A 26,507-nucleotide genomic window follows, 5' to 3' on the forward strand; every position below is an offset into this window, starting at 1 on the left:
TCTCTCCTTTCCTTCTCCAACTCCTGGTGCACTTCTGTCTGCACTAACCAATGATCATTTTTATTTTTTTTTATTTTGTTGTTCCTTAATTGCTCTCATAATACTATTTAGCATTTTATTATATGCTATCTTATTCTCTAATTATTTTATTTGTGTGTATCTCTTCTCTCTAATTAGATTATATGCTCTTTATAGATAGGGACTGGATCTTCTCTAATCTCTCTGCCTCCTTTCACCCCCTGAAATACCTAACACTGAGTTTAATTCAACAAACATTTAATTTAAGCACCTATAGATACACAGGGCACACAATATCTGTCATCAAGAAATATAATACACTAAAAGGGATATAAGATGTCCACCAGCAAGGTAGACTGTGATAAGGTCATGGGTCCTATGGGGTGGGGTGGTGAATCTGTGGCCTTCTAGGTCCTTGGGTGAGGCTTTTTGGTAGAGTCCAAGTTTTGTAGAATAAATCCTTTTATTAAGGGGATTTGTTCTTAAAACTTGGACTCTGTCAAAGGGCTGCACTTGAGAACCTAGAGGGCCACATGTGACTTTGAGGCTGCAGGTTCCTCACCCCTGGTAGGACCTTAAACAATGGACGCACTTAATAAATGTTTGTTGAGTTTCAAGGGCCGGTCAAAAAGCTCTAGGAGAGTTTAATGAGGAGTATGCCACTTTCAGGGAGAAATACGAGGGAAGTCTTTATGGAGGAGGTGACCCCTGAGCTGAACCTTGAAGCAATGGAAGTATTTCAACGGTCAGAAATAAGAAGGGAATGTGTGTTCCAGGCAAGGGAATTATTTTTTTTTTTTTTACTGAAAAGTATTTTATCATAGGTGGAGCAGGCTAGGTGGATGCAGTTTAGAGAATTCCATTTTTGTTGGAAACCTTCAATGCATCATAGTCTGGGGCAAGTTGAACACAGACCTTCTTCTCTCCATCAGGCCAGACCAGTGTGTTCGGCTTAGTCATTTTGATGCCATGCAGTTTCTTTACTGCCTGCTTGATCTTAGGTTTGTTGGCTTTCACATCTGCAAAAAAGGCCAGGGTGGTCTTGTCCTTAATCTTCTTCATAGCAAACTCAGAGGTCAAGGAAAAGCCAATGAGGGCGGAGGGATCCTCAGACTTATTTCTCACAGGGATCCTTTCCCAAGGGTATTTGGTCCATCTTCAAAGTCAAAAGGCCTTGGATTGCAAGAGCGTGCGGGGTGCTGGGATCACCTCCTTTTGGTGGCTTCGTATACCCTTCAACTCAGCCTTGTTGACCTTTGCCTTGGCTTCTCTCTTGGATGAAGGGGGTGTGGTGGTGGGGATTGCTTCTCTCTTTACCTTGCTTTTGAGACCTAGGATGCTACAAATCACCTCAGGGCAATTCATAGCCATGAGACAGAGGGCCTTGCTCATGTCTATGCAGCAAGTACGTTTCAGAGCTGGGAAGTGAACCACATCTTCTTGACTTTAAGTAGAGCAGACGATCTGCCAAGTCGTGCTACTTTTAACCCATTTTGTGCCTCCCCTAGTACTTACCACAGTCCCCTGCACACAATGGCTCCCTAATAAGTGTTAGATGAATGAATGTCACAACCCTATCTCAACTATAAAATAACCCCAGGGAGAAAGGCAGAGTCTTTCCAGCGAGTTACATTACATTATATATAGCTCCAGTGAGTTATAGCATGTTATATTATTCTAACTGAATCCCAGAAAGCTATGGAAGCCACCAAATCAATGAACTGAACAGACTGAAGTCACGGAGGAATGTCCCTGTTCTAGAAGCCAGTGGGGCTGGTGACAATTGAATCATCATGGCCAAGACCAGGAAAAACTCTTCAAGAGCCTTACCTTTTCTGCAGGACAGCAACAAACTCCGAGAGTCGGTCCCTTTCCACCTCAGCAGACTGTAAAAGGGTCTTGAACTCCATGATCTGCCCCTGGCTTCTTTTCAGCTCTGTAGAGTCCATCTCTGAAGGCCTAGAAAAAGCATGAGGATTATAGAACCTTGGGGCTGAGAAACACTTATGGTCATTTAAGGAGAGACTGTGCTGTTTTAAGGTCACCCTAACAAAACCTCAGAACCAAAGACAGAGACAGAGATGATGGACTGGGAGTCGCAGATTCTAGAGGGACCTCTGAGGTCAACTAGTCATTTTGCGTTCTCCACAGCACACTTGACAAATGGTTTCTGTCTGAAGACCTCCAGTTATGATGAACTTACTCCCATGGCAGATGGTTCTAAGGAAAAAAAAACCCTGCCTCTCAGGTACTTATAGTTAATCTTTCTTCATTTGTCAAACATGCCAGTTTTGCTTATTTATTGTCTTTACCATCTTGTGCAAATCATTTCTCCTTCGTAGGACTCAGTTTAACGTTGTCTTTTCCTTACCTCAATCGTGGACTTTTAGAACCAAAAGCAAGCTTTGTCCAATGCCTTCATTTTGTTTTTTTAGCATTAAACTTAGATCCAGAAAATGTATATTACTTGCCTAAAGTCACACTAGCAGATGAACCAGGGCTAGAACCCAGATAAGCTGAGCCTTAGCATGGCATTCTTGTTCTGTGCCATGTTAACCTACTCATTCCTATAATGAGGGGGTTGGAAAAAAAAAAAAGTTGGACAACATGACCTGAAAAGTCCCATCCAGCTCTTAGACTTATTTGATGCTATTTGACAAATGAGGAACCTGAGGTCCAGGGTAATTCATCTAAGGTCACATAGCAAATTAATGTCAGAGCCAGGACTAAAATTCACCACATCCTGTGGTAGACCTCACCCAAGTATATATCTCTAAAGGAGATGCCTTTGTGAGAATCTCTGATAAGTCACTGCTCCAATTCAGACTTGAATTCTTCTCAAGCCTTAGAGCTCCAGCTCCATCCATCTGAGCCCAGGAATGAAACCAATCAGGAAAAGGGGCACCAAGACCCATATTTTGGTACTTGAATGGGTCCATTATCTCATTAGAGTGGGTACTTCCTCATCTCATGGAAATCTCAGTTCCTTCTTCCCTGCATTCCTATCCTGTACAATCCCTGTCTGTGTTTTTGTGTAAATCCTTTACAGTTTTACCCAGAATGTTAGAAGTTTTCCCCTGGTTCTTTCAATATTTCGGCAACATAAATGTACAACTTGGGCTGTCTTTCTGTTGTCTCTCATTGACACTATGACTGAACTTTTTTTCTGGTCTTAATATGCTCTTGCCCTTTATCCATCACTGGTAACATGTTAAAGTCTACTTGTACCCTTTTCCATAACTTTTCATGCTCACTTAGGATATCTGAAATTTTTATTCTTCTGAGATCACAGTATTTCATGATTCACAGATACACAATATCACCAAGAGGAGACTGATGTTAGAAAGATGGACTGTGCTTTGGGATCATTGAAAGCCCTTGCAGTTTTCCTAATGCAACCCAGTCCAATCTCCTACCATTCAACTCTAGGCTCACCTCACTGTCCATCTGCAGGGTTTCTCCTAGTTAGACATCATGGACTAACCTGAGGGGTACCCATCCTACAATTTGGGCAATATGGTTTTATACATTTTGTTTTCCATTATAGATGGTTAAAGGACCTCTTTCTCATGGCTATGAATTTCCCTGAGGTGATTTGTAGCATCCTAGATCTCAAAAGCAATTAGTACAGTCTCACCTATGAATAAAATCATTTGGAGAACCTCATCATAAATACGTCATCCCATGTATATTTTGACTTTACCCAAGACATCTTCCATGCTACTGACACATACCTTCTCATCCATCAAAGAGGGGGTTGGACCAGATCTTCTCTAAAGCCTATCACTGTCATTCACTGTGGGCTCTGCACAATGTCAATTAAGAAAGCAAATGTGCGAAGTATGTATTTGACAACAAATAGAAAAGATAGCTTATGACATTGCTTATAATACTTCTGCAGGAGAAAATTTAGAGAAGCATAAGTATTTATGGGTTAAAACTAGTAGAATCAGCCAACGCGGTGGTTTAAAGCTAAAATTGAAAGTTATTTCAAAAGACAAAGCCAAACAGACAAGGTGACTCAATAGTTTGAAAAGATTCATTAATATGACATGAAAGTCCCAGGTAAGTGAACAATGTAGGATGGGCAACAGGGCTTTGTTTGGCAGGGAATAATTCAGCCCTTTAAGTGGATACTGAGAAATTCTCCCCTTTCATGAGAATGGGATAGAGAAAAAAGCCCTGGACTAAAAGTCAGGAGACCTTGGTTCAAATACCGGCTCCCACATTTATTAGCTCTGTGATCTTAGTTAAGCTATTACAGCTTCCTTGGCCTCCAATTTACTCATCTTTAAAATGAGGATAAAATCACCTACTCCATAGGACTGTTGCAAGGTTTATTAAGTAAGCCTTAAAGCACTATGCCAACTGTTAGAGTGGAGGGGAGGACCTTAGTTCAAATCTCTTTTCTGCCATTTTAGCTTTCCTGGACCTCAGTTTCCTCATCTTCAAAATGGGGGTTCATAATCCCTGCATTGTCTGCCTCAATGGGGCTTTTGAGATGATGGATGGGAATGAGGTTGAGAAGATGCAAAGCAGCAGGTCAATGGAAAGAATCATAGTCATAATGAGGACCTACCTTCTAGGTGACACATTAGGGCTGGGGAGGGAGGGCTGAGTAATTGAAGATTCCACCAGAGTGTGCCCCAGGCTGCTCACTGTCCTGCATGAAACAAGAAGGGTCTCTCAGGAGGACTAAGCAGAAATCCAAGGGAGCCACAGTGACAAGTCTGTTTCCATAGGTTGTGAACCAACTTCTTGGCTATTGGTGCAACTCTCTCAGTTTCTGTACCCATACCCCAAGAACGTTAGCAGCAGGTAATCAGGGTATCACACTTGTTTGAGGTACTATTTCAGAATTCCTGATTACTCAAAACTAGATGCAACCATAATGGCAACAATATCACTTCCATACTTAAAGGACCCAACATTTCCCAGTAGAATGGTGTCCACTGCACCAACACCTCTAATCCTTACTTCATGTAAGTAAGTAATTGTGGCTACAAAAAATATCCAACACCTTCTGGCCAGCCCTCTAAGTAATGAGTGTCTCTGCACTTTGATAGGCTGATCTTCAGACAAAAGACTGCTGGCAACATCTCCAAATCCTTTCTGGCTAGGTAGGACCTGACAAAGCTGCACTCTGCTGCCATAACCTTTGAGAAACCAAAGGCACCATCATGCCATGGGCAGCCACCTTAGGAAGAAGTGGGCAGAAGCATAACAATTGGACAGATAATAATTAAATGGATTCCCTGTTTTAAATTCTTAGAAACAGAGGCACTTAAAAGTCAACCATGCAGCTATTATTAAAGTGAACTGTAATAGACACATTCCTAATGTAATAGTGTCTGTGTTTAAATGGGTCCTTCCTACAAATGCAGAGATAATGTAATAAGAAGTAGCCATATATTGTATAAGAAATGCCGCAGTCATCTTAAAATGGCATTTATGGTTTTGGATAGCTGGCAGGAAACAATATCCTTCTGAATAATTGATATTCATTGCAAATATCTCAATTGCATGCCTCTTACCGAGAAGCTCCGACCCTCCCAATGTGATCTCCGGCTGATGCAGGCAGTTTGAGTAGGTTAAAGTTTGGCTCCTCAATAAACTTGGAAGACAGTGAGCTGCTATCCATTAAATTGGAGTCCTCACTTCGATTTTTGTTCTGAAGATGCTGCAGGGAAAAAAAAAGAAGGAACACAAGCATGGTTTGACAAAGCTTTGGAGCCAGAGCTTTCAAAAGCATAGAAATGAATTGGAGCATTCTTTATGAACCTTCTTTCAGATGCCTCAAAGACTGCTCCTGTGATCCTGCTACAAGGATATAATTAAAATGAGGGGAAGAAAAAAAAGATCTCTTTGTACAAAAATGTTCATCTGTGCCTTTATTTGTAATGGTAAAAAAAACAACAACAGCCCTGCAAACAAGCCATATAGAAAACACTTAGAGAAGGGTGGCTGAATGAATTATGGTATTTAGAATCATATTATTTAGAGATGGAAAAGGTTTTAAAAATTATCTAGTAGAGCCTCATTTTTTTTCCTAGAGTAGGAAACTAAGGCTTTGTGAGTTTCAGTGGGCTTACCCAAAGGGCATGTAGGCAACAGTACAAACTGACATCACCAATCCTAAATAGAGCCGTCTTCCCACCACCCCCAAAGTAATAGACCATTATTGCACTGTAATGACAAATATGAAGAATACAAAGAAATATAGAATGGCTTAAGAAGTTATGCAGAGCAAAGAAATGAGAACAAACAACATACACAGTGACTGCAACTGTGTTCATTACACTGTCAGTTAATGAACTGACAAAATACAGAAAGAAAATGCACAGAAGAAAAAGAAATCAGAAAGCGGTGTAGAAACAAATAGGACATTTCTGTTATTTTGCTAAATTTAACATATACATCAAAAAGAAATAAAAAAAGATTCCTTTCAGCAGAAGAGAAAATTGAGTTTGACTCCATGAAAATGCCTCTTGCATAATAATGATATCTAATAATGCCTCCCTTCATGCCAGTAAATCAGATGGCCTAACAGTGTTAGACACAGAAAGCTCCCAAAACAGATGTGCAGTTTCTACTTTGAGACATTCACTTTTAGTCCTTAGACCCTCAGAAAATTACCATATCAGACAGATTCAGCTGGGGTTTATAAACTTGCAGGGCACTGTGCCTAGCTCTTTAGTTCAGCCTTTTCCTGATCTGGAAATGATGATCCTTTTTAGAGATGAGTATTGTGTATTGATTTTGTGTTCTGTCCCCTAGCCCTGGCCCCAGGCCTCCCCATCTTCTAAGCTTGATGTATCTGTTACAAATTAAATAAGTATGCTGATGTGCCCAAGTGGTCAGCCTTTCAGGATGGCCCAGAAGAGGCCTCTATAGCAGGGAGTGGTGGCGGCAGTTTGGAGCCAGTCAGCCATGGTCCCCCCAGCCCAAGCTTCTCTAGAATTCTTCCTTTCTCCTCTTGATCAGGGGCCAAGAGAACTGAAGCTCAGAAGACAAAGGGTAGATAGAGATCACAATCAGCACTAATAAAAGAACAACAATAAAACTTGCTTGCACAGAAAAAGTCTGATTTTCCTTTTCCATGTTAAAACTGTCTAATCTTCCTAACATAGTACAAAGAACAGAGACAGTGTTGTCTAATGGGTAGAGAGCTGGCTTCAGAATCAGGAACAACTGGGTTCAAGTCCTCCTGCTTCTGACACATCTTGGCTGTGTGACTGGGCTTCTTAGTCAAAACCTTCCCATGCAGCAGGAGTGAATCTGCTTTGCTAAAGAGCACTTCCTCTTTTTTGGGGGGAGGGGGGCGTGGAATGTTAAGTGTTTTCCGTTGTATAGGACTCTTCATGACCATTTTCTTGGCAAAGGTGTTGGAGGGGTTTGCCATTTCCTAGGAGTTTTCTTTTGGGGATATTTTTCAGGGGGTGATCAGTGGATTCTTTCAACCTCTATTTTGCCCTCTGGTTCTAAAACATCAGGGCAGTTTTCTTTGAGAACTTCCTGGAGGATGATTTCTAGGTTCTTACTTTGATCATGGCTTTCAGGTAGTCCAGTAATTTTTAAATTATCTCTCCTGGATCTATTTTCCAGGTCAGTGGTTTTTCCCATGAGATAGTTCACATTGCCTTCTATTCTTTCATTTGTTTGGATCTGTTTAACAGCATCTTGATTTCTCATAAAGTCAATGGCTTCCATTTGCTCCAATCTAATTCTGAAGGAATGATTCTCCTCAGTGAGCTTTTGAGATTCTTTTTCCATCTGGCAAATTCAGCTTTTTAAGGCATTCTTCTCCTCATTGCCTTTTTGAGCCTCCTTTGCCATTTGAGTCAGTCTGTTTTTTAAGGTGCTATTTTCCTCAGTCAGGCTGTTGACTCTCATTTCATAATTTTCTTGCATCGTTCTCATTTCTCTTCTCAGTTTTTCCTCCACTTCTCTCATCTGCTTCTTAAGGTCCTCTATGGCCTATAACCAGCTCATATTTTCCTTTGAAGCTTTTGGTGCAGGAGTTCTGACTTCACTGTCTTCCTCCTGTTCCATGCTTTGCTCCTTTTTGTCCCCAAAATAGGAATCTAATGTTGGAATCTTCTGTCTGCTTTGTTTCCTTTGCCTGCTCATGTTGCCCCTCAGTCACCTGACCCCTGGGCTTTTTGCCACAGTAAGACTCTGCCTCCAGACAGAGGAGCTTTTGTCCCAAACACTGGGGTTTTTTCAGCTGCTGGAGGTATTAGATGGGTGCCCTCTCTGAGGTCTCCACACTCTCTGGCAAGCTGGACACACATCCCAGGACCTCCACCCTAGACTGCAATCCAGATCCAAGCAGGTTAAAACAACAGCGATTACCCCTCAGACTGATGCTTGGTCCGCCTACAGTCTGCAGGCCAGGAGCTGAAGCTGCCACGTGGCGCTGGCTGGCTGTGCCTGGCTCAGTGACTTATCGCCCTGGGGGCAAAAGCCACTCACTCCCACTTACTGAGTCCCAAAGTCCAGACTACACTGACCTCTCACTTTGTCCTTCACATCTATGTGTTGATAATTCCGGAAACAGCCACAGCTGCTGCTGATCTGGGGTCCCTCTGGCAACAGGCCTGCCCTGGGACTAAAGCCTCGGAGTGGGGCTGGGCTTGGTTCCCAGAGCCCTGTGCTGGATTCCTGCAGGCCTGCCGGGCTATCCTCAGTGGGAGGTTAGCTTCTCTGTGTCATTTTGTGGGTTCTGCAGCTCCAAAGTTTGTTTAGAGTCCCCTTTTACATGGATTGGGGAAGGTGGAAGCCGGAGCAGCAGGGAGGTCCTGCTTCTACTCTGCCATCTTGACTCCCCAACAAGCATTTCTTAAGCAATCACAAGATGTAAGGCCTCCACACAAATTTTCAAACAACTTACATTCTACTGGAAGATATAATGTGTCAATAGAAGATAAATACTCTGAGTAATTTGAGGAGAGAGAGAGAGAGAGAGACTGAGAGACAGAGACAGAGAGACAGACAGAGAGAGAGAGCCAGCTCACTATTAACCATGAGGATTAGGAAGGACTACCTGTGGTGGTGGCCCTTGAGCAGAGCCTTGACTGGAGGTGAGGAGGGACACCCTCTCCAAAGATGATGAGAGATGAATGCAAGTGGGCACATTTGGTTGGAATGTAGAGTGCCTGAAAGGGAGTGGTGTAAAATTAGTCTGAAAAAAAGGAAGCTGAATCTAAAGAGTTCAGGGCTTTAAACGCCAAATTGAGGGGTTTGTACCTCAACCTAGAGACAATAGGGAGCCACTAAATGAGATCTGTGCTTTAGTTTTTGGAAGACAGTTCCCTGACCACTGGTCTGTAGGGGCTAGAAACAGATTGATAAAAGCTATGATACTAGTCCAGGTAAAACCGGATGACAGTTCAATGAATTGGTGGGGTAGAGGTCCATGAGTGAAGAGGAGACAGGCCTGAAAGGATTATGGAGACTGAAGCAGCAATACCTGTCAATTGATCATCTATAGGAGAGGAGGAAGAGTCAATTACTGAGGATGTCTCTGAGGCTGTATCCTTGAGTTACTAGAAGAATTGTGGGACCCTTAACAGAAACAGGGAAGGCTGTGTAAGGGGCAAGTTTGGAGGGGAGAGAACAAATTAATTCTGTTTCCAACATGTTGAGTTGGAGAAGCTATGGCACATTCAGGTGGAGATGATCAGCGGGTAGTGGATTATGCAAGACAAAATCTCAGAAGAGAGCCATGGAAAGTTGGGAAGGAGGGTGTACCCACACTGATGAATCCTGGATCTTTTGAAAAGATTTATCTCCCCAATTAGACCATACACTTTAAAAAATGTTTACTCTAAGCAGAGCCAATAAAATGATAGATGCAATACTATGACAATGGAAATGGAAAGAACATGCCAAAAAATTCAAAAGTGAATATAACAAAATTACAAAATCTAAGCAGGACTCGAAGGAAGGGAGAGGTGAAGACAACAACCCCAACCCAAGTCTTCACAAATTTTCAGACTTTGTCAGTATGTTGATTAGTTGTGCTGATTTTGTCTTCTTTTTCTTTCCTTTTTTTTTGTCTTAAAAATATTTGTTATATGGGATGGCTCTCTGGGAGGGGGAGAGAGGGGAGGTGCTGGGGAAAACTAAGTCTTCAATAAAATATTATTTAAAAAAAAAGAACTATATGCTCTTTGCAGGCAAAGACCTTTCCTTCCATTTCTCTCTCTCTTACATTGTCTAAGCCAGTGACCAGCCTATTATATCTATTCAGTCAATATTTTAAAAATTAATTCCTTATTGACTGGTGTGTGCCTAAATCTCTTCAGCCATAGAATGGAGGCAGGGAGAGTGAAGAAGGAAGTTCCATGGGGGGTAAATGCAAAACATGAAAAACCACACGCCACAGAACCCCACATGATCCCTAGCCACCCTCTTCTGTCACAACGTCCCCAAGGACAATGAGGCCCCGGTCCAGCAGTGGCACATCCACAGGAGGCTGGCTTCCTGAACGGCCACATTGCCTGGAAAAAGGCAGTCAGGTTCCCTAGCTCCTCATCCTACCCCCCGTGGCAGGTACTTAGGAAGCAGGCATTATCTGTGCTACTTTTATCATTCAGTTTGACAGACCGTGATTAAGCTTCCATCTATGTCCATGGCCTTATAATCAGGGCTGAACATACAATGAAAAAATGGCATGGTCACTGATCTCAAAGACCTTAGAATGAAGGAACAAATGAAAGAAAAAAAAAACATTTATTAAGCACTTACTATGTGCAAAGCCCTGTGCTAAGTACTGGAAATAAAAATGGTATAATAATAAAAATAATTGAATGTGGTTACTGTGGCATGTTCACAAATTACTATGAAACAACAACAAAATGAAGCAAAAGTGAAACCCAACAAAGAAAAATTCAGGGGAGGAGAATCTAAAATGCTCTATGAGAAGCACCCCCAAAGAAGACATCTCCAACTCCTACTCAAGATTGGGATGATATTCATTAGTATTTGTGCATTTGTTTATTTTACTTATTATAATAATATACTAAAACTGTGTTATATATAATTTATAATTAATTATAAATATACTAATTATCTATTTATTAATAGGTATGGAGCCCTTGGCCAGGAAATCTCTAAGATGACCTTCTATTGTCCTTTCTTCATGGTTTGCCAAGAGACTACATGATATAGTAAGAGTGCCACATCTGGGGTTAAGGGACCTGGGTTCAAAACTTTTACTTAACCCTGTGTGACTTTAGCCAAGACAGTCCACCTCTGTGGACCTCAGTGTTCTCATCTGTAAAGTGAGGTTATACTTGATCACCTCCAATGCTCCTTTGAGCTCTTAACCAACTACATTCTGAGACATTTTGAGATGGAGGCTCCAGACAAAGCAATCCAGGGAAAATCTAAGGAGGCAGAACCCTGGAAAGATGTTTTAGCCCATGGAGACACACAGTGCAATGATGACAAAGATAGAATCAAACCTCGAATCTCCTGGTTCCTTGTTCCATGTACTTCCACTATGGAGCTGCTATGACTGCCAGTAATAATAATAAACAATAATAAACCACTAAGGTGAATTATCATGTGCAAAAAGCTCTTAAGGGCGTGGCTTGAGGATGCTTACACTATGCTTATACCTGAAGAGTGAGGCGACCAATCTCTTCTTCCAGCTCCTGGACCTTGGCTTCTCGCTCAGCCACCATACTCCGCAGCTGGGCTATGATACAGCTGTTCTTTTGAGCCTCCATGGTCAGCTGTAGGCCCATGTTCTGCTGAGCCTCCTTAGCCCGTTCATCCTGGTGGCTGAGTTTACTTAAGATATCTTGCAGCTGCTTTAGCTGGCTCTGAGGAAATTAAAAAGAAAAAAAAATAGCATTGGAGATCATCATTCTGAATGCCCCAGAATCACACTCTCTCAGAGTGAGAAGGGATCTCGGGGTGCATCTCAGCCAATGAGCACCTGAAGCAGGAATACACCCCTGACAAACGGTCATTTAACATCTGCCTGAAGACTTGTAGGAACAGGGAACACGTGACCTTTCAAGGAAGCCCATTTCACTTTTGGACAGTTCTCATTGGGGAACTTCTTTCACTGAGCCAAAGCTGCTAGTCCCATCCTCTGAGGCCAAGCAGAATAAATCTAGATCCCGCCCCACATGCTAGCCCTGGAAATACCAGAAGAGCCACAATCCCTCCAATCCCTAACCCCAGATATCATCTTTTCCAGGCTTCCTTTAAACAGTCTTTGAACAGCATTGTTTCTAGGCTTCTCACCATCATAGCTACCTTCCTCTACACACACTCCAGATTGTCATTGTCCTTCCTAAAATGTTTTAGCCATACAATATGCCAGACGTGACCTGAGCAGGGTTAAGGGCAATGTGATTATTCTGTCCCTCACTCTGGATGCAGGGCTTCTCTTCCTGCAACCTAAGACTGCAGGAGCTTTGGAGCCACCATGTTATACTTGTATTGAGTTTGCAGGCCACTAAAACCTCCTAGGTTTTTTCACAAGAATCATTTGTCAAGTCACATCTCTCTATCCTGTATTTCTGTAGGTGAATTTTCTGAACCCCCCCCCCCCAATTTTAAGGACCTAGCATTTATCTCCATCTTCATCTTCCTAATTTCAGTCCATCATTCCAGTCCAAATCTTTTAAAATTCTAATTCTGGTATCCAGCATATTAGCAAAACCTCCTACCTGTGTGTAATCTGCAAATTTGATAAGCATGGCATCTATGCCTCCATCTAAGTCACTGATAAAAATGTTAAACAGAACTTGAATAAAAATAGAGTTCTGGAACACAGCTCTGGAGACTTCCCTTGAGTGACACTCATGGAGAAGCTCTTCATTGCACAGGAATGGGAAAACACAGCCAGGCCATTAACCTTGGACCCAATTTTTTCCACAGTAGACTTCAATTTCCCATGTTACCTCTCCACTAAGCCCCCTTCCTCTCCAGAAGGTGGTTTGGTATTCTTTCGAGAACCCAGGACTTGGGGCCATAACTGCCTAGGAATAAGCACACATGATTCCTATCACCAACTTGAGAAATCCCTTCCTACCCTCTGAATCATGAAAAACTTGGAAGAGACAATCTCTTCTACTCTCAGTTCCTACCCCTAACCACTAGAAGCCCACTAAAGAATCAACTGACAGTGGCTAATGCTGGTTTCTCAAAAGGCATTTTCAGATGGCTTTTAAGACAAAGATCTTTTAGACCCAAAGGAATAAAGCTCTAATGCTGGAGTTTTAAATACCCTGAAAGGAGTGGGGGAAATCTTATACTTAGCCAAGGTGACCCACGTTCTACTTGGGAGAGATTCCTGGATCAGAGAAGGACATATCTGAATACTTCAACAGTGAAGTTCGGTCATGAAAATCCTTTTCATGATTTATGCTAAGCTAATTTCACTTCTCCCAGGGGCAAGGTAGAAGGTTAAATATTCCTGAGGGTCCTTCAGGTAGCTTTTATTACTTTTCTTTGCCCCATCATATGAGTCTTATGCATTCCCTCCTTCATCTGTGCCTTCACTTAAGCTATTTCCCTTGCTTAGTATATCTTCCCTTCTTTCTATTTATTCAGACTCTATCCAATTTCTGAGGTCAGATCAAGGCTTATCCATTCCATGATTCAATTCCCAATTATTCCAGCTCTCACTGAGCTTTCTCTCTCTAAAATATCTGTTTCTTAGGAAACATGAAGATTCTGAGATTACAAATATTCCCCTACACCACCATATATTTTCAAAGCTCTGAACTGGAAGGTATTCAAAGGGACATCTAGTCCAAACCCTGCCTGAAGCAGTAATCTTGAAGACAAAATCTCTTACAAGTGTTTCCTTTGGCCCCCTAGCCACCTCTGGATGAATGGTAGCAGCAGAGAGCCTCCCTGGCAGGATCAGGGCCCTTTTGCCCTTGGTACAATTTGGGAAAAGTGTGGGTCTCTAAGGCAACCACAGAGCTGCTGAAGGTTATACCATTAAAGCATCTATGAGCTCATCATCATGTTTGCCTTTCTCAAGCAGGGTTGCAATTTGGCTCTTAAGTGTTTTAATTTCATTGGATAACACTTTGTTCCGGGATTTTATGCCATCACATTTTCGTTTTAGTTCTTCGTGATCTTTTTGGAGAGTATCTCGCTCGCTCATGAGTCTCTGAAATGAGATAAGACACAATTACACAAAATAATCCAATTAGTAATTCAACAAACATTTATTAAGCAGCTGCTTAGCACCCTGGGAATGCAAAGAGAGTTCTGACATAGACCCTGTCCTAAAGGAGCTTATAGTAATAGGTTATAGAGCCAAAAAAGGATTATTTTATTTTATTTTTTGCTTTTTGGAGGGTAAGTGGAGTTAAGCAACTTGCCCAAGGTCACACAGCTAATAAGTGTTAAGTGTCTGAGGCTGGATTTGAACTCAGGTCCTCCTGATTCCAGGGCCGGTGTTCTATTCACTGTGCCACCTAGCCACCCCCCAAAAAGCATTTTTCAAACCACATAGTCCAATCCATCTCTTCCTATAGGTTATTTCAGTCCTCTCCAAGGTGAGGTGAAAGGGAATGCTAATGTTCCTAAAGGGCTCTTAAGCAAATCACTTCAAACTCATTTTCCTTTACTGGCCATTTGCTATCTGGAGAGTGAAAATATTATGTGTATATCCAAACTTAGAGTTTAAGGATTAAAGTTTGAAAAGTACTAAAAGATTTTTTGATGAAATTAATTACAGAAATACAAAATAGCACAACAATTTCTTTCTTTTTTCAGAAGCCCAAGGAGACGTAATTTCACTGGTACAGGGGCACCCTCCACCAATGCAGATCTCAGCTGTTCCTACCCATTAGCTGATGGTTCTTCATGAGTTGATGGGACTGAAAAAATTCATTCTTTGGTGGCCCACAACCTATCTGGTGATGAGCTCCTCTGTACTCTGCAGCAGGTCATAGAAAGAGGGATAGAGTTGGATCCAGGAACTTGGAATGGGGAGACCAATTAAAATTCTGCCTCAGATGCTAGCTCTGGTACTACGGACAAGAAATTTCCTTTCTCTGAGACTGGTTTTTTTCATCAGCAAAATATAGATATATTTGTGCCAACTGCCTCACAGAATAGGGAATAAAGGGATTTTTAAACCTTAAAGCATTGCAGATGGTGGGGGCTGTTATTTTCAGTCAGGTTATTCATCAGTTGGCCACTTGGCAGACTCATGGGTCAATGTTTGAAGCCTTCCCAGACTGAAGACTCCAGGGCTTGAGTCAGTCAGAGAATCAAGATCATTTCCTTAGCCCTCAGAGGGCTTGGATGAGGAGAGTAAGAGGAAAAAGTAGAGCTGCCCACAAGAACAACCACAAAACTGAGAAACTCACTTCTAACAGGAAATGTAAGGAAAACTACAAGAAGTTTGCAGTGGCCTGCAAGGAGTGTGAGACATTGGCATTTTTGCCACAGCCAAGTGACTGGCCTCGGTGCTCAGAGAGCATGCCCATCTCTCTCCTAGAATAAAAGACAGAGGAGGTTGAAAGAATGCCTCTCTGCTCTCCAGGTTATCAGGAAGAACAGCGGTACTTAAAAAAAATGCAAAAGGAGTCCCCGTGTGAAAACGAAGAAGAAAAGGAATATGAAGAGGCAGCAAGAGAAAGATAGAAGGATGTCCCACGGAGTAGAAAGATAAGAAAACCACCAAATACTTAGGATTCAATAACAGATGACAGGTTATTCCAGAAGAAGAGAGAACTGAGTGCTCTGAGAAAGAAGCAAATGACTTCTCTTTTAAGGGATGATTATGTGAATACACAGGGGCATTTGGGTGAGAGACGATCCAGTAAGGGTCGGAAGAGGAGGTGGTTGTGGACTCCCTGCTAAGAGGTATTTGGGTATTTATTGAAAAGATCAATAAAATAAGCATTTCTCAAGTGCCACTTCTCAAGTGCTAGAAGTACTCACAAAAGTGAGATAATCTTTGCTCTCGAGGAGTTTGCATCCTGACAGCAGCATGCTTTCTTGCCTAAGGGTATAGATTAGAGTGATGGAGATTCTCCTAAAACTTGGCAGACTGAAGGCCAACTCACCACTGGTGGTGAACTGCTCAGGCATGAATGACGTGACCAAGAGGATAAGAGAAAGCTACGGAGTCTTGCGCAACAAGCTGAAGACCCGAGAGGTAGCAATCGGTGTTTTCAACAATGCTGCTGACGCTGTGTGACCTTGGGCAAATTACTTAACCCCTATTGCCTTGCCTTCCCCCCTCCAAAAAAAAATGCTGCTGACTAAAGGAGAGGCTTCAGGACAGAAAGGCAGATGTATGTGGTCAAGAACAGAATTTAGATTTCTGGACTGCAGTTTAACATATAGGAATGACAGGCTCCTGATTAGGGATGGAATGCACTTAATGAGGGCCAATAAAATGCACTTGTCCGAAGTTTGAACAAATTCCAATCAAAACTGTTCTAAACTGAGAGGCAAGTGGGAAGAAAACTGCTTGCTCCCATGTATCCAGCAAACTATATACAATAAAGATTAGCTGCAGTATTAAGAAGAAGAATAGCTGTAGAAATACCCAGAAATTCACAGGAGAAAACATTGAAGTCAGTCAGTCAACAATCCTTCATTGAGTACTAATTATACACCAGAAAGAAAACAGCAACAAGACCCATAGCCTCAGATGTCTATTCACAAATTTACAACACATGGGTAACAAGTGACTCTAGTGCTCCTAATTCAAAGAGAAAAAAATTAACCTTGTAGGGTATCACTGAGCCTTGGTGGGATGAGACCCATGACCAGAATATGGCTCTAAAAGAATATACCTTATTCAAAAGGGGAAAAAAAAGATAGCTTAAAGGATGTTGGGGAATGTAACATTAATGGGGGTGCTCTGGGACCCGATCTCATTGACTCTTGAAAGCTAATTGTTAAATTTTCAGTGTGTATATTTATGCTTTGGAAATCAGAAAATGCTACAAATCAAGGCTTGATTTCTTCTGTTGATTGTGTACTTGAGAAAGTGATGGGGAAAATGTCAATAATGCAGATTATGCTTTAAAATGGGACTTACATACTTTTTTATTCAGAGAGTAATTAATTTCTTGATTGCCTTAATGATAATTTTATTATAATGATAATTTCATTATTCATGATACAGAGAAACAATTGAGGAGAACTTCAGTTTTACATCTGATTTTCACCAATGATCTAGTACTGGAGCAAAAATGAGGGGAAACTTAGGTGCAAAAAACCACTTCATCTTTGAGTTTGGGATAAAGGAGAGGGAAGTCATGAATGTTCTGATATATATATATATATATAAATATAAATATATATATATATACCCCAAGATTTGGGGGAAACCTTTTTCAAAGGAGTTCAGAGAAAGGATAGGTAGGATTCAGTAGATTCAAATTCTACATGGGAACTCAGCTCCAGAGAAGTGAAACTCTAGAATGAAATTCTGAAATCTCAAAAAATCTCAGATTGGGAAAGAAAAGGAATCATTTTCTAAAGTTACCTCTAAATGTATATGCACGTGGAACTCATCATCAACTTAGATTTTTCAAAGATAACTACAGAAGACAAAAAAACAAGGGAAGGTAATGGCGGATGGACACAAAAGTATGGCATGGTTTTATAATAACAGTGACAGCGGTACTAAAGTTCAGAATGATCTGAGGATGGCGCGAAGAGCTAAGTGTAACAGAAAAGGTTAGATCTGTGGGGGTTTTGTTTCCCCAGCTTTCCTGGGAAAGAGAGGAGGACCAAAGCAGTAACAGGGCCACTTCATGGAGTAGATGGGATGGTGATGACAGCATTGACAAAGACAAGGTAGAGCCTGTTCAGTTCCTTTTCTTATCTTCCCTGCCAGGAAGGGACAAAACAAAAATGGTTGACAAAGAGTTGACAACCAAGATAATTTCAAAGAGATAGTAAAACACTACTTACCGGCCCTGGAGTCAGGAGGACCTGAGTTCAAATCCGGCCTCAGACACTTAACACAAAAACTAGCAGTATGACCTTGGGCAAGTCACTTAACCCCAACTGCCCTCCAAAAAGCAAAACAAAACAAACTACTGAGTGACAGCCAATGTCCATTGAAGAACTGAAGAGAGGGGGCACAATGGGATGAAGTATAATGTCTTGATTTTCAGAAAAATAAATGGAGTCTAGAAAGCACAGACTAAAGAGCTTGACTTTGATTCCTTACAAAATTACAGATGTCATTATTAACATTTGATGAACTGCCAGAATCTCCATGGAGAGGTGATTCACTCCCCTCCTGACTTTCTGGATTTTGCCACAATGCCACAGCTACTCTCTCACCCTGGAACCTCCCCTCCCCTCAGTGCCTGAGGCATCCACACCCTATTATATCCCTCTATCCTTGTGGCCTTCTCACCCTGGGATATCTCTCTGTCATGCCAGCCCCCTTTTCTTTCCTTGGTGAGCTCCCCAACAGCTCCCATTTTAGGGAGGGGCCCAGGACTGTCAACCTTCATTTCCCCTACTGGCTCTGCTTCTTTCTGGACTTTGGACACCATGCCCTGCCTTCTCCATCCCCTCTCTCCTTTAGCTTCCTTTTGTGTTACTTTCCCCCATTAGAATATAAGCTCCGTGAGGATAAAGACAGTCTTTCTTTTTGCTTGTATTTGTATCCCTAGTGCTTAGCACAGTGCTAGGTATATAGTAAGCACTCAAATCCTTGTTAACTGCCTGTCTGCCTCCATGGATGAAGTCCACATGAACTTAGCCAACAATATGCCAGCAAAGCAGTATAGAATACATGGCTGAATCATACAAATTTGTTTATAGAAATGGAGAGGTTTCTGATAGCAATCCAGGATCAGATCATTGCCACCAGAAATTACAGAAAGGTTATCCTTAAGGATTCCAAACTTCTTAATTGATGCAGATCATACAATGAAATTGTGGAAACCATGTAACAGGTGACTTCCTGGTCACATGACCAACAAAATGGCAGACTAGACGTTTTCTCCAGTCCTCATGATCTTTCAAACATCACCAAAATGAGAACTGTAAACAATAGATAAAAGCAATTCCAGCTAACTCCATGGCCACCAAGAGCTCTAAAGAGGCAAGAATTTGATGAGCCTAGAGCTGAGAAGTCTCTAACCCCTATGTTGTTTACTCTGCACTCCTTCCCTCACCACCTGCCACATTCTGTCAAGCCTTGGGCTTATAGCTGACCTCAACTCTACCCCCACCCCACCTCCCTACCCCACTCTTTCTCCCAAAGAAAATCAAAAGGCCAAAGCTTGCTTTAGATACAATAAAACTCAGCCAGAGAAGTGAGGAACAGAAGAACCTGGAGGAAGATTTATGTGGGTGGCTGTGGCACTCCACCAATCCTGAGGGAAAGAACCTAGCACCCAGCTGGGGTCAGTTCTGTTCCCCCAGAAATCACCTGAGGCAGAGACTGAAGGCACTGAAACATGAATTATCCAGTATGGGGGATGGCAAGACAGCTTTGAGGTCCATCACTATCCATAAGGAAGGAGTCAGAAAGTGAACAATAAGGAAATATAAGAAGAAAAAAAGGACTTGAAATTACCAGAGCTCTCAGGAGGAGGAAAACTTAATTAAAGACCTTGAGCATAAGTAGATAAATTAACAGGGAAAATATTAATAACAAAAGGAAATATGGCCTCCAGATCAGCTAAATGACTCCAGACATCTATGAATAAATATTGCAAGACAAAGGAAAATGAAACAATACTTGATGAAGTGGAGAACTCTGTGTATTCTCAAGAAAGCATGGAAACACAGCAGAATGTTTCTGAATTGCTTAAAAGAGAAATTAAAAATTGTGAAAGCACAATTTATGACATACCCAGCAGAAATAACTAGCAGAATAGAAAACCTCTATTCCATAGTGGCAGATCTCATCATAGAAACAAAAGAGAAAATAACTGATTGGGAATGTAAATATACAGAAGTGAAGGACAATCTTGAAGAAGAGAAACATTTCACAGCAGGCTGCAAAAATATGGAATTTACCAGTTTACCTAGAAGAATACTATCAGTTGGCTAGAATTATATACTAGAAAGTAATTTTTTTTCGCAAAATAACACATTATGAATTCATATATTATAAATACTGACCTTAAAATATTCTTAAGAATTCCACAAATAAACTATACTGGAACTGAAGAATTATTACAGATCAAATTGTTAACCACAATTACATGAATATAAAATTGATCTGTAAAAAAACAAAAATTCCAGAAAAATGTAGGTCGATCAGGGTTTTTTAGGGGTTGTAGGGGGACTAACATAATTTTTTTAAATACCATGTAATTGATGACTGACTTTATCTGGGATCCCAGGACATTAACCTGAAGCTTCCTGGCTCCCTTGTCTTCTTTGTTCTGTCATTCTGGGGTATCTCTTCTTTCCTCTTTAGTTTCTTTTCAGCTTTCCTCTTTAGTTTCTTTCAACAAGGGCAAATCATATATTCAATCCCCAACCAAGTCTGACATCTTTTCTCAAACATGTCAAAGTTGGTCTGAAGTTCTTGCATAATTTCTCTGGTCAGTGGTCATGTTGTTGTTGTTCAGCCATTCCAGTTGTGCCCAACTCTTTGTGACCCCTTTTGAGGTTTTCTTGGTAAAGATACTGGAATAGTTTGCCATTTCTTTCTCCGGTTCATTTTACAGATGAAGACACTGAGGCTAACAGGGTGAAGTGACTTACCCAGGGTTACACAGCTAGTAGATGTCTGAGTCAGATTTGAACTCAGGTCTCCTCTGACTCTAGACCTGGTACTCTATCCACTGTGCCACCTACCTAGCTGCCCCAATGGTCATAAGCAGGTTTCAATTGTGAGCCTTACTCTGATGGTGACCCTTATAGCAGGAGATCTTGACTGTCAACATTGTAACTAGAACCTGGAAGGTGTTGGTGTCTTTTCTAGGTTTGCTATGACCTTGTTTAGCAATGGCTCTCTCTTTATCTTCACCTTCTCTTTCTAGTTGGCCAACACGACTGACCCCATCAATTCCTGGAACATTTTGATGATCTTTCAATAACATGGAGGAAAGCAAGTCATCCATCTGGCCAGACTATTTGTATATGCTCAAGTAGCTAGGAAGAAGCCATCCTCCAGCAAATGTAGGCTACCACTTGAGCTCAGTCCTTCAATATCACAGCCACCTGGCCCCTTACATTGCTCACCCAAGGCCAAGTGAACGTGAGATGTCCATTAAAAACACCTGGGCTAAAATAGGTGCTGTGAGGACCTGCCAAGAGGTTCATGTGGATACTGCCATCTTAGAAGGAGGTTTTTAATAGACACTGTCATACTGAAACTCATAATCTTTAAACAGTGTAGAATACAAAATGTTCAAAGTATGGAGTCCTAGCAGATGAAAGGTCTTTGATGAAGGTGGTATGGTATGATGGAAAGAACTCTGACTCTCAATTCTCAAGGTTCACAATCCCCCCCTCTACTGATGACTGTGTAATCTTGGACAAATCTCTTAATCTCTCAGTTTCCTCATCTATAAAACAAAGAGATTGGGTTAGATGGTCTCTGAGGTCCCTTCCAGCTTATAGCTCTCTACTTCTACAATACTATTCCAAATTAAAAGCATTATCAGAGCAGGATGATATATACAGTATTCTCATTATTGGGAGTTCTACTCAAGTTCTCCCACCCAGACATTCAATGAGTCTACAGAAGATTAGCTCACATCCCCAAACTGTAAAATTCAATTAGAAAAAGCAGTCATTTATTTCCATCTGTACAACAATGAACAGAACCTTTAACCATAAAAGAATCATAGCAGGAGAGCCACTTGTCCCAAGATTACTCCTCTGTGAACCTTATTCAATTAAGATGAGATGAGATATTACTGCCACCACTATTAATAATGACATTCCTAATGATGAAAACTGTCCAAAAGTGAAATGGGCTGGCTTGGGGTAAGCTAGAGGGACGCTAAGGTCCCTTCCAGCTCTTAGGCTCTGTGATTCTTCCAGCTACTGTTTGATCTTATTGTATTTGGGGAAATGGTAAAAGACCCTGAAGAGAGACTACTGCAGATTTGGGACTGGCTGGAGGTTTCTAGTCATGGAACACAGCTGCCCTCCTTACACAAAGTAGGCACTTAATGTTGGTTGAATTGTCTGTCCCATCTGCTCCTTCCTTTCCATTCCCATAGCTCTTGTACTAGTTCAGTCCCCCGCCCCACCCCGCACACCTCATGGCTGGACTTCAACAGCTTTCTAAATGCCCTCTCCACCCAATACATTCCTACACAAGGACATAGAGCCAGCTTTCCTAGAACATTAATTTTATGTTGAGCTATGACTCAAAAATACCCAAAGGCCTCCTCCCTCTTCTACTATTGCCTACACAATTCAGAGTCTGGCACAGGACATAGGCCCTTGTTGTCTGGTTGGTTTTCAGTCCTCTCCAACTCTCCATGACTGCATTTGGGGTTTTCTTGGCAGAGACACTGGAGCAGTTTGCCATCTTCTTCCCCAGCTCACATTTGACAGGTGAGGAAACCAAGGCAAACAGGGTGAAGTGACTTGCCCAGGGCCACGCAGGGTCACACAGACACTAGTGTCTGAGGCCAGATCTGAAGTTGGGCAGAGGAGTCTTCCTGACTCCAGGCTTCAACTTCCTTATTCGAGGACTGAGTCCTGGAGACCTGATCCTGAGGGGAAAGTGGACTATAGAAACCTCTGATCCAGAAGGTGGCTTGAAGTCACACCTGAGAGGTTTTGAAAGAGGAGCATACAACCTATGAGGTGGAAGACTAAGAGGAAAGAGCTGGCTTCATATAAGCTTAGCAGCAGCAGTAGCAGCAACCAGCATTTCTGCTCTACTTGTGACTTAATAAGCCAAGCTGGAAAAAAAAAATTGGTGGCACAAGGCTGGGGGTGGGGGTGGGGCAGGAAAAATTGAAATTAGAGCAGAGAGGCAAACCTTTGTCCAAATTTTAGGAATTTTCCTAACTTGGAGGGAGTGGACATCTGAGTTGTAGTAATTGTTGTAATAACTGTTTGTCCTATACAAACACCATAAGATGGCAGAGAAGGGGGGGGCGGGGCGGAATCTGAAGGCCATTACATTGCCCCCAGGATAAAATCAAGGTAATTGTTGAAATAGGGTGTGGCTGATTAAATTTCTGGAGAAGACTGGGGTGAGGAGGCAAAGGTGGTGATTGAAGAAAAGATCATATCCTCACCCACCCCCAAGGGGAAGACAGAGGAGGCCTGAGAAGGAAGGGCTCAGTTTTATCCCTTTGAGAAGGGAGGAGGAAGCAGAAAGGGTTCAGAACCTCCCGCAGTGCCACCCACTAGTGTTACAGGAATGGACTGGAGCCCATGTAATTCAGGCTGGCTTTCCCAAGTCAGCACCTCTCATTCCTAAGTGAGGGACAGCCCTTTCTGAGCCAGCTGTCACAACCTTACAGCCTCACATCCTGGGACAGCTGCAACTCCACCTCACCTTCTCTAATCAAGCTTATCTATGCTGCTTCCAGCATCCTGCCCCAGTGGCCTGGTTTTTTGCCTGGCTCCTGAACGCATACCATTGTCAATCTCCACTCCCAGATTTTGATAAAGTTTTCCTGATACCTTAAAAAAAAAACTTTCTCCCTCCCTTAAGCCAGATCCTCCCCATACTTCTGAGGTCCGGCCCAAGTGTTACCAGCTTCATGTGGCCTCTCTGCCACTCTATCTGGACAGGATCTCCTCTCAACTCCTATTAGACTCCTATATACTGCCTTGGGTTGCTTCCTATGCCTGGAATATGCCTCTCCTCCCTCTGTGCCAAGTCAATTTCTACATAGCTGACGAAGCCCAATTCAAACGGTACCATCTTCAAGAAGATTTGCAATTCCCTGGCCCCACCCCAACTGGTAATAACCTTGTTCTCCTGATCTCAGCCTTCTGTTTTGCACATCATGTAATATTGTACATTATGGATCTCTTATGTATGGGCATAACACTCTCTTGCTTATCTTGTCCCCCAAATGGATTGTGAATTCATGTGGGCAGAGACTGGGGGGATATCTAAAGTTTGTAACTCCTCCAGCTCCTAGCACAATGTTTAGAAGCCAACCATAGACACTAAGCGTTTGTCGAATGAATGAATTTCTATAGTAAATAAGATATGACTATTTGGCACACCAGTCAAGTGTCAGAACCTAATCTGGACGCCAAAAACAAAACAAAACACTTTTTGTCCTTGGGGGGGAATGTGACCAATACCAGGCTAATGATCTCCTCAGATGAAGCTCAGCTAAATCAACATGTCCTCCTCACGTGGGGAAGATTGGAAGAGACCTTGGGACTGGTGATATCAAGTTGTTATCTGCATAGCCTTAGGACTCAGCCACATTAAACATACTTTCTAACCACTAAATAGTATTTGGGCAAAGCACTCAGGCCAGTGCTCGGAATCTGGCAAACAGCTGCTGGTCAAGTGCCTAAGCACTCACCTGGGAAGTGAGTACCTGCTTTGATAGGAAGCAAACGGGTTCCACGAGGCTTGGGTTGGACTTTGGGTTTGGCTCAGTCACTTATCCTGTGTGCAAGTACAAGTAAGTGCCTTCCCCATTCTGGACCTCAGTTACTTCCTCTGTAAAATGATGGGCTCAACTAGATAATCTCTAAGGGTCATTTCAGCCCTAATCCCCCCCCACCCCATCTCCACCACCAAATAATCCGGTTTACATATAATGTCACTTGTTGTTAAGTCCTGCCTGACTCTGTTTTCTTTCTTTCTTTCTTTCTTTCTTTCTTTCTTTCTTTCTTTCTTTCTTTCTTTCTTTCTTTCTTTCTTTCTTTCTTTCTTTCTTTCTTTCTTTCTTTCTTTCTTTCTTTCTTTCTTTCTTTCTTTCTTTCTTTCTTTCTTTCTTTCTTTCGCTTTTTGGAGGGCAATTGGGGTTAAGTGACTTGCCCAAGGTCACACTGCTTGTTTTTGTGTTCAGTGTCTGAGGCCAGATTTGAACTTAGGTCCTCCTGACTCCAGGGCCGGTGCTCTATTCACTGGGCCACTTAGCTGTCCTGACTCTTTGTGTTCTTGGCAAAGATACTGGAGTGGTTTGCCATTTCTTCTTCCAGCTTATTTTACAGATGAGGAAACTGAGGCAAGCAGAGTTAAGTGACTTGCCCAGAGTCACACAGCTTGGAAGTATCTGAGGCCAAATTTGAACTCAGGAAGATGGAGTGTTCCTGACATCAAGCCCAGCACTCTATTCACTGCACCACCTAGCTGTCCTATTGTGTATTATAGTTATCTGTATTTGTAGTTTATACCTAAACTAGACTATTAGCTCCATGAGGGCAAGAACCACGTCTTCTCTAAGATTTATGTTTCCCACAATACCCAGCACAACGTTTTGTACACAAGAAAGTATTTAATAAATGTTTAATTGCTATTATTATATTATAAAACCTAGAATGTCTTGGGAATCCTGAGTGCTAGCTTCTAGTGTCTTTGGAAGTATCTACCTTAAACCCTTGGAATCCCAGCCACAGAAGCTCTTCTTTACCTCTAATGCATCCTTTTTTTCTTTCTCCAAGATACGGATCTTTAATAGGTTTTTCTCTTGGGCTGAAAATTTCCTTGTTTCTGAGTGGTTTGGCATCTCTTCCTCATTATTAATGGAATGGCTCCGGATTGAGCCTAATTGATTCTCAAGCTCTCGAATCTGCAGGAGAATATAAAAATAAAGTTCCACAGGTATAGGTCAGAGCTGAAAGGCCCTACTACTGAGCAGGTCAATTTGACCTGATAAAAGAGAAATGGCATAATGTTGCACCAGGGTGCCTGAAAATGTGCAAACTGAACAAGCTTAACCAAGAAAGGCAGGAACCAGAATTCACCAGTATCACTGACAAAGGACAGTGGTAAATCCCATCCCCACCTCTTAATTTTTCTTATATGACTAGGAAAATTTTTTTTTCTTTCTGTTACTCTGGTTATAGCCACTTCAAATTTCTCTATAATATCATTTTAAATCTTTCAAAGGCACATTAGCTGAATTATGGCATTGATAAAATTCAAAGCCCACAGGAGAAGCTCTGAAGACCCATATGCAGCCAGGCCACCCCAAGGTCAGAGAAGTCTATCCTCAAACCCAGACTGAAATGTGTGCAACTGCTCATGAATGAAAAGGGTAAAGGAAAGAGCCCCAAGACCTAGGTGCCACCCAAAATTCACTGAGTACACCTAGAAAAGCAAGTCCTCTCTCTGCAGAGGGAGTTTCTTCCTCTATGACATAGGACAGATGAGCTCAAAGATCCCTGACTTCCTCCTGGTTAAAACATTCTATCATCTGGGTTCTAAGGCCCCTTCCAGCTCTGACATTCTATGTTCTAAGGTCCTTTCCAGCTCTGACATTCTGTGTTCTGAGCTCCGTTCCAGCTCTGACACTCTCTGTTCTGAGGTCTCTTCCACCTCTAACATTCTATGTTCTGAGGTCTCTTCCAGCTCTGACATTCTGTATTCTGAGCTCCCTTTCATC

General features: G+C 42.0%; 1 protein-coding gene and 1 long non-coding RNA gene across 3 annotated transcripts in view; one reads left to right on the forward strand and one right to left on the reverse strand.

Annotated features, from left to right (window-relative positions):
- The window catches only part of LOC138167137 (uncharacterized), a 58,341-nt gene extending 41,265 nt beyond the window's left edge, over nucleotides 1–17,076 (forward strand). Inside the window, exons 4-5 of one of the 2 annotated variants that reach the window (XR_011169808.1) lie at nucleotides 11,110–11,192; nucleotides 14,779–17,076. This is a non-coding gene — a long non-coding RNA (uncharacterized lncRNA). Of the gene's footprint in view, nucleotides 1–11,109; nucleotides 11,620–14,778 lie in introns of those variants that run through there. The other variant, XR_011169807.1, reaches the window with a different exon arrangement.
- The window catches only part of CCDC13 (coiled-coil domain containing 13), a 108,598-nt gene that overhangs the window by 40,325 nt on the left and 41,766 nt on the right, over nucleotides 1–26,507 (reverse strand). Inside the window, exons 7-12 of the mRNA XM_069095824.1 lie at nucleotides 25,533–25,691; nucleotides 13,991–14,167; nucleotides 11,646–11,852; nucleotides 5,553–5,698; nucleotides 4,598–4,681; nucleotides 1,849–1,977 (exon numbers count right to left, since the gene is read on the reverse strand). Of these exons, the coding sequence (XP_068951925.1) occupies nucleotides 1,849–1,977; nucleotides 4,598–4,681; nucleotides 5,553–5,698; nucleotides 11,646–11,852; nucleotides 13,991–14,167; nucleotides 25,533–25,691 (902 nt within the window). The remainder of the gene's footprint in view (nucleotides 1–1,848; nucleotides 1,978–4,597; nucleotides 4,682–5,552; nucleotides 5,699–11,645; nucleotides 11,853–13,990; nucleotides 14,168–25,532; nucleotides 25,692–26,507) is intronic.

The sequence above is a fragment of the Petaurus breviceps genome, unplaced genomic scaffold, assembly GCF_028583685.1.
Source record: "Petaurus breviceps papuanus isolate PSGF00001 unplaced genomic scaffold, PetGlider_PUasm1.0 227, whole genome shotgun sequence".
Lineage (NCBI taxonomy): Eukaryota > Metazoa > Chordata > Mammalia > Diprotodontia > Petauridae > Petaurus > Petaurus breviceps.